The sequence below is a fragment of the Anguilla rostrata genome, chromosome 4, assembly GCF_018555375.3.
Source record: "Anguilla rostrata isolate EN2019 chromosome 4, ASM1855537v3, whole genome shotgun sequence".
Classification (NCBI taxonomy): domain Eukaryota; kingdom Metazoa; phylum Chordata; class Actinopteri; order Anguilliformes; family Anguillidae; genus Anguilla; species Anguilla rostrata.
Window position 1 is genome coordinate 14,160,087 of NC_057936.1, and position 7,142 is coordinate 14,167,228.

At 41.8% G+C, this 7,142-nt stretch overlaps 1 protein-coding gene across 1 annotated transcript; it reads right to left on the reverse strand.

Annotated features, from left to right (window-relative positions):
• Window positions 1–977: 977 nt before the first annotated feature.
• Window positions 978–4,855, reverse strand: LOC135252580 (uncharacterized). Its single transcript, XM_064330824.1, has 2 exons — window positions 2,878–4,855; window positions 978–2,445 (listed from the first exon to the last, which is right to left on the reverse strand). The coding sequence occupies exons 1-2, from the start codon at window positions 4,790–4,792 to the stop codon at window positions 2,336–2,338; spliced, it is 2,025 nt and encodes a 674-aa protein (XP_064186894.1). The 5' UTR covers window positions 4,793–4,855; the 3' UTR covers window positions 978–2,335.
• Between the last annotated feature and the right edge of the window lie 2,287 nt (window positions 4,856–7,142).

Below are 7,142 nucleotides of genomic sequence, written 5' to 3' on the forward strand. Positions count from 1 at the left end.
GCTATACAATACTTACACATTCTATTTTATGAATGCAACCTGTTTATAATGTGCCAAACTGCATTGATTGTGTCACTGCTAAAGACTGGACGCCAAGAATGGAGGCAGCTCAGATTACAGTGTTTTTTTTCATCTGCACTTTTATAGGAATGACAGATAAAATCACCATGAATGTAGGCTGTACACCAGACAACAGACAACGCTTTTCTGAGATACAGTAATGTTTTTTAGCGCAGTGCCACTTGCTGATTGAATTTATTTTCTGTTCAGACAGGACAACACTGTGCTGTTGTACAGAACACATGGCCTGGATTCAATCAAGGTTTATTTCATTTTGTCTGACTATAAAATGCAAGACTGAGGTTTATTCTTTTGTTTCTTTCTCTTTCATTCATTCTTTCTTTACTTTCTTTGCTAGACAGTTTGGTAAGTTCAACAAACACAAAAATGACACAATTTTTTCATATAAATTACAGTAAGCAATGCTTACATTTACTTAAATGTCAAAGTAAAAGACAAACGTGTATTACATTTAGACCTGTGTCTGGATAAAACCATATGTTTAATGGTGAGTAAAAGGCAAACGTTGACATCTAGAAAAAAGGGGGGATACAGTTGTCCTGTACTGATCATTGAGCTAAAGTGATCATATCATTTAATCAGTTTAGTCAATGTAAATAATCAAAAAATATATGTCACTTCTGTCTCATGAGTGCTGGTTAATCTTCTGAGCATGGACTTCTGGTGTGAAGAAATGCACAGTACTCCCATCCACCACTATCACAATAAAATAATTCAGCAACGCCAACCATTTTCAAACATACCCGTATGTGTATTTTGCTAATTGCAAATGTACAGTTGTGTGGACAATAGCACAAGACACAGCCATTGTCGTGTCTAGGAAACGACAGAGTTCCACGCCAATCGCCAATCTGTAGAAAACAATTTAAGGAGGGAAAAGACACAACAGCAGCAAGCTCTTCAGAAAGTTTAGACTTTATTGCACAGGTGCACAAAGCCGGATCAATTCAGGGGAATTGAACCTCGATTGTCAGTTTTGCATACATTTTATACACAATTTGTGCCCACAACCCCCCTTTAACACATTTCTAAAAATATCAGGCATCTGGTCTTTTCTGGCACAGTAAGGAGTTTCACTTTCCTGTTCGTGGGTCAATTTGACCTTTTTGGCATAAAGATGATTTTCGGTCCTTATGATGTTCTATTTATTCTTATCATAGTGGACAGGTGCCCCAAAACTGATTTTTAGTTCTATTGATGTCTTTAATTAGTCTATTGATGTTCTTAATTAATCTTCATCAGTGGACAGGTACCCCAATTTTCCCTTACTTTGTACTTTCCCATTTACGCATACACCACGTCATTGCTGTCTGTATTTTTCCAATTTTCCCTTACTCTGTACTTTTTCACTGTGCATACACGTCATTGCTTTCTGTATTTTTCCATTTACACATACAAGTTCATAGAGCTATAGCCTCCTGTACCTTTTTTACTTTATTCAGGTTACACATGGGTCACTGTAAAGTATTAGTTTTCTAGAATATCTAGTTGGCACTAATTTTCTGCTGAGTAAGTATGGTTTTTTTTAAGCCTTCTGCGTTTGCCTTCTTTCTACAGTGGATACTGTGGTTTCTTGCGTTTCCATAAGCTTTGCTGCAACTACTGATATAGAGTTATTGGATTACATATTGATTATATTAGTATCTAGTTATACATGTGATATATGAGTGTATATAATTTTTATCATGAAGCATTGAGAGTTTGGAGGAAACAGTCTGATCAACATTGATGGGAATACCTTTAACTTTAACATGTGACGTCATCACACTCATGGGGAGTCTCAAAATTCTCCTACATTCCCCCCTTTCGGGGTCAAACCTCATGGCCCCGAAAAACACCCTCGCTGTGTTCTTATTCTCAGCGTCAGACAGTGTCGGGTGTGCACCACCCTGTATATTATGTTGGGTGCCTGCGCATCCCCTGCTGCCATAGCAGCATCCAAATGTATCAGATTCCTCAATGTAACGTTGTTCCCATGGTTCCTCCAACACTCTCTCCAGTCGCAAAATTTGATTATACATATCAAAGCTGTATATATTATTCTAAGTGACCCCACAAAGTTATCATACACAATTTCTTAACACGTTGATTCGTAGCACGATGTGTTGCTGCAGTCCTCATAGGTGGTAGGTTCCTGGTATATCTTCCAATCCAGAGTACGCGGTCTGCGCGTCACTCCACTGGAAAGCCGGCCTGCGATTCTCGCACTGGACCCGTAGGGGCACTGTTGGTGCTGTTGCTCCCTGGGCTGGTGTCAGCGCCCGCAGTCCCTCCGCTCTCCCCGTCTTCTGAGAGCAGAGCTGCAGCTTCTTCCTGGACACCTTGTGTCCCCCCTTTGCCCCCTTATGCACTGCTCTTTTGTATCTGCACATATTAATAAGTTATCAACATATTGCAACACCACACTTTTGAGATTTCTCGTTTTGTACCCTCTTCCCACGGTACCCTCACCATTTGGGGCTTTCCCCACATCTGAGCATTTACCATAATTTTGATCATTGTTTGATCTGCTGTGCACCAAATTAAAGAATTTTCTGTTGGCCTGAACTGGAGCTCTTCTGCTCTCTTAACCATAGGTCCTAGGTCCTGAGCTTGGTACCCTGGATTGACTTTTAACGTTATGTGTGGGACCGCACGTTCCCCCTGAAACATAAAAATTCTGTTGGTTCCAATTTCTATTTTGCATGTTGTTATTCTGATTCAGCTGCCCTTTCCACTGATTATTTTGACCACCATTCCCTGGCCCTCCCCCCCTTTGATACCCACCCGGTTGGGTGCCCCCCCTTTTCATATTACCTTGCATGGCCACTGGGTGAGGGATGCCGGAGAAGTCGTAGGCCACCGTCGGCCGGGGCACCATCCGGCTGCTCCATGGTTCAGGCGGGGGGGTGGCTTCGAAGTTAAAGAATTCATTGTCCATATACTGTATTTTCACAGATGCCACTTTTTCCGCCTCTTTTTCTTTGGCTCTCAGCTCCGTTATTTCTCTCGCCTTTTTTTCTTTGGCTCTCAGCTCCTCCAGCTGCAAATGCAGTAGCTTCCTTTGAATGTCTTTTGTTTGATCTTCCAGCTTTTTCCCTTCTTTCCGCTGCCTGTCCACAGCGTGCACCATGTGATCCACAAACTCTCTGTGTGTCATGGTGTTCAGTCCCACTACCTCATCGAGGCGGCGCCCCACTTCCGGTGACATCCCCTCCTGGATGGCTTTGCGGAATAGGGTGGTCATTATGGGATCTGCCCGTACGTCCCTTTTAGTTAACAATCTCCACCTGCGCAACTGCATGTGGATGTATGTCGCCGGTGGTTCATTGTCTTTTAACGGCGGTCCCGTTAAGGTCGTTATGTCCGGTCGTGCGGGATACAGGGTTCGCAGAGCAGTCCAAACAACCCCACGCACGTTATCAAACGGCCCACCGTCCACTGCTGGAGACTGCACATGGTTTCTGTCAAAGCCAGCCTGCTCAAATATGTCCAGCATTGTTTCCATCCCCACAACCTTTCCCAGGAGAGCCTTCAGGTCCCCCACAGCCAGGATCCGACCTGTCGTCTCCTCCTCCAGCACCCTGATCCAGTGGCCTGCTCCATTCTGCAAATCAGGGAGATTGGTTATTACATTATGCATATCTTGGGTGGACCAGGGAATGCATCGGGGTACACCCCCTTCCTTAATCAACAATGGTGCTATAGTATTGGGTTTACTAGCATTATGGCTATATCCTTCTGCTGCTGGGTTACGCCGGGTCGGCGGCCTTTCTCTTATGTTTTGATATCGCCCAGCTAAATCTCCTCCCACCTGTGCAGGCCCCTCTCCCCCGTCTGACTCTTCTGCCTCGCTATTGTTTGTCTGGCATGCCTCACTGTCGCTCGCCTCACTTTTTTCTGCTGGGGAGAACTCCTCCCCTTCATTGTTTTCTAATTCATACTCTGATTGGGGGATTTGCTTTTTACTTGTAGTGCCTTTTGTTAAACTTGTCTTATGTTTATCTCGGGAATCTGTTCTCTTGGTAATTTTTTTCTTCAGCTCTTCCCACTTGTTATACGGGAGCTTTTCCCATCTAAAATTTCCCCACCCCGCAGTTTTGCATTTTTTATGTGTTTCCCCGTCCCTTTTTGGCCCCACCTGTTCAGGCTTTTGGCATATTTTAGATGTTTGCTGTTTTTTCTCAGTGTCTCTTATCTCCTTTGCCTTTTTTATTAACTGGCTATGGTATTCATCATACTGGTTATATTTTTCTTTTAACAGCTCTTCTAACTCCTCCACTTCCTTGTATTCTCTCCTTAGCTCTGTTACCCTTTTTTCTATTTTTCCCTTTTCTTCCTCAAGCCGCGCTCTCTCTCTCCCGAGCTGTTCCTCACTTTCCTCATGTTCTACCCACCCTTGTATCTGAACCTGTATTTTTACTACTGGACACACTGTTACTGCAGATGTTACCGGGCCTATTGGGTACACGCCCTTCTCTTTTATTTCCGCATGTCCTGATGACTGCGGGGTATACGGAGGGGGGGTCATTTCTTCACTGCGACCCCCACTCATTCCTACATATTTTTCTAGGGAAGCGGACCTAAACCATCCTAAAATTCTTTTTTCCTGTTCTCTTTTTCGCTTTCTTTTTTCTGACTTGTCTCCTGTTCTATAATTTGCTATTACCCCTCCCATCTGATAGCATATTTCTACATCAAACGTGCCCTCTTTAGGCCATTTTGTCGCCATTCTTTTAGTCCTTTTTTTCCATTTTCCTGATATATGTTCTATCTCCTTTTTACATTCAGGATATTTTCGCGTGATTATTTCAACCGGCGTTTTCTCTCCTTTTTCCATTATTTTATGGTTATTTTAATACTTTTATCCTATTTTCCTATTTGAAGATTTTATTATATATTTAACCTTTATTTTCCCCTTTTTTATACTTTCTACACACTTCACGTTTCTTTACTTATTTTCCTTTATAGTTGCACCTACACATAAATCACAATTTTTCCCCTTAATACAATGTTAGTTCTACACCAGCACAAGCATCTAATCTAAGCATAAACACAGTTGAACAATATTTTACCTTACCAACAATACTTTTTCTTACTTTATACCTCAGAGGACAGTGTTTTTCCCAAACACGCTTTTACCAGAGCTCTTGCAGGTGGCCTTTCTTGGGTTTCTCTCCTCCCAAGTCTCTGGCACCTCTTTTTTATAAACAACAGCAACAGTGTAAACCTTCAGCAGCAAAAATATATTCAAATATTATTCCTAGTTACAGCACATTTTGCAACAAAACAACAGCAACAGTGAAAACCAGCACATTTTGCAACAAACAACAGCAACAGCGAAAACCTTCAGCAGCCACAATGCATTTAAACACTTATCCTAGTTTCAGCACATTTTGCAACACACAAACATATATTGTCCTGTTCTTATACCACACTCAATTCACTCACGGTTCGTAGCGCACGTTTCTGAAGAGCTTGCTGCTTTTCTTTCACTCAATTTTCGGTGTTAGTGTCCGGGTTGGTTTTACGAAAGGATGGTACCTTTTTCGTATCCCGGACGAGCCCCCAAATGTGGTGTCTAGGAAACGACAGAGTTCCACGCCAATCGCCAATCTGTAGAAAACAATTTAAGGAGGGAAAAGACACAACAGCAGCAAGCTCTTCAGAAAGTTTAGACTTTATTGCACAGGTGCACAAAGCCGGATCAATTCAGGGGAATTGAACCTCGATTGTCAGTTTTGCATACATTTTATACACAATTTGTGCCCACAACCCCCCTTTAACACATTTCTAAAAATATCAGCCATCTGGTCTTTTCTGGCACAGTAAGGAGTTTCACTTTCCTGTTCGTGGGTCAATTTGACCTTTTTGGCATAAAGATGATTTTCGGTCCTTATGATGTTCTATTTATTCTTATCATAGTGGACAGGTGCCCCAAAACTGATTTTTAGTTCTATTGATGTCTTTAATTAGTCTATTGATGTTCTTAATTAATCTTCATCAGTGGACAGGTACCCCAATTTTCCCTTACTTTTTACTTTCCCATTTACGTATACACCACGTCATTGCTGTCTGTATTTTTCCAATTTTCCCTTACTCTGTACTTTTTCACTGTGCATACACGTCATTGCTTTCTGTATTTTTCCATTTACACATACAAGTTCATAGAGCTATAGCCTCCTGTACCTTTTTTACTTTATTCAGGTTACACATGGGTCACTGTAAAGTATTAGTTTTCTAGCATATCTAGTTGGCACTAATTTTCTGCTGAGTAAGTATGGTTTTTTTTTTAAGCCTTCTGCGTTTGCCTTTTTTCTACAGTGGATACTGTGGTTTCTTGCGTTTCCATAAGCTTTGCTGCAACTACTGATATAGAGTTATTGGATTACATATTGATTATATTAGTATATAGTTATACATGTTATATATGAGTGTATATAATTTTTATCATGAAGCATTGAGAGTTTGGAGGAAACAGTCTGATCAACATTGATGGGAATACCTTTAACTTTAACATGTGACGTCATCACACTCATGGGGAGTCTCAAAATTCTCCTACACCATCTGGAACCTGACCACCCGAAATGCACCTTAACTTACAGCAGCTGCTGGCCACTGGAAGATTGCCGAGAACATTAGGAAGCGTGAATGGCCAGCTGTGGGCAATCCTTGATGTTGTGTTTCCCTCTAATTATATGCCAGTCAGTAGATGGAAATTGGATTTGCTGGTGGGTGAAATATTTGGCTGGGAGATGGACCTCCAAGTGCCATAAAGCACCGGCAAGATGACAATTTAACAATCACTTCCCACATCCCTTGTTTCCACCTGAGTTGAGGTTTTTAATTTGGACAAATGAATCACGCCGCTGTTCGGAAGTTGTCCATTGGGAGTATGAAAGCAGTAAATCTAGCATGTGCGGTGGACTGAAGAGGGCCAGATACCCTGGGCTGCACACGCTCAAGGGAGAGGACGTCATTATCCGTCTCTAAAGGTAAGAGCGACATAAAATAATGAATGGTGTTGCTTATTGTAGTTGCAGTGTGTAGTTAAGTATTTATTACATGTAAACTACGCTTGA

Excerpts from the sequence above, each read along its gene's own strand:
- LOC135252580 (XM_064330824.1), bottom strand. The coding sequence starts at position 4,792 with ATGGCGACAAAATGGCCTAAAGAGGGCACGTTTGATGTAGAAATATGC. Across the intron at positions 2,446-2,877 it reads TCACCCAGTGGCCATGCAAG|ATACAAAAGAGCAGTGCATA; the intron begins GTAATATGAAAA and ends TAATATGTGCAG.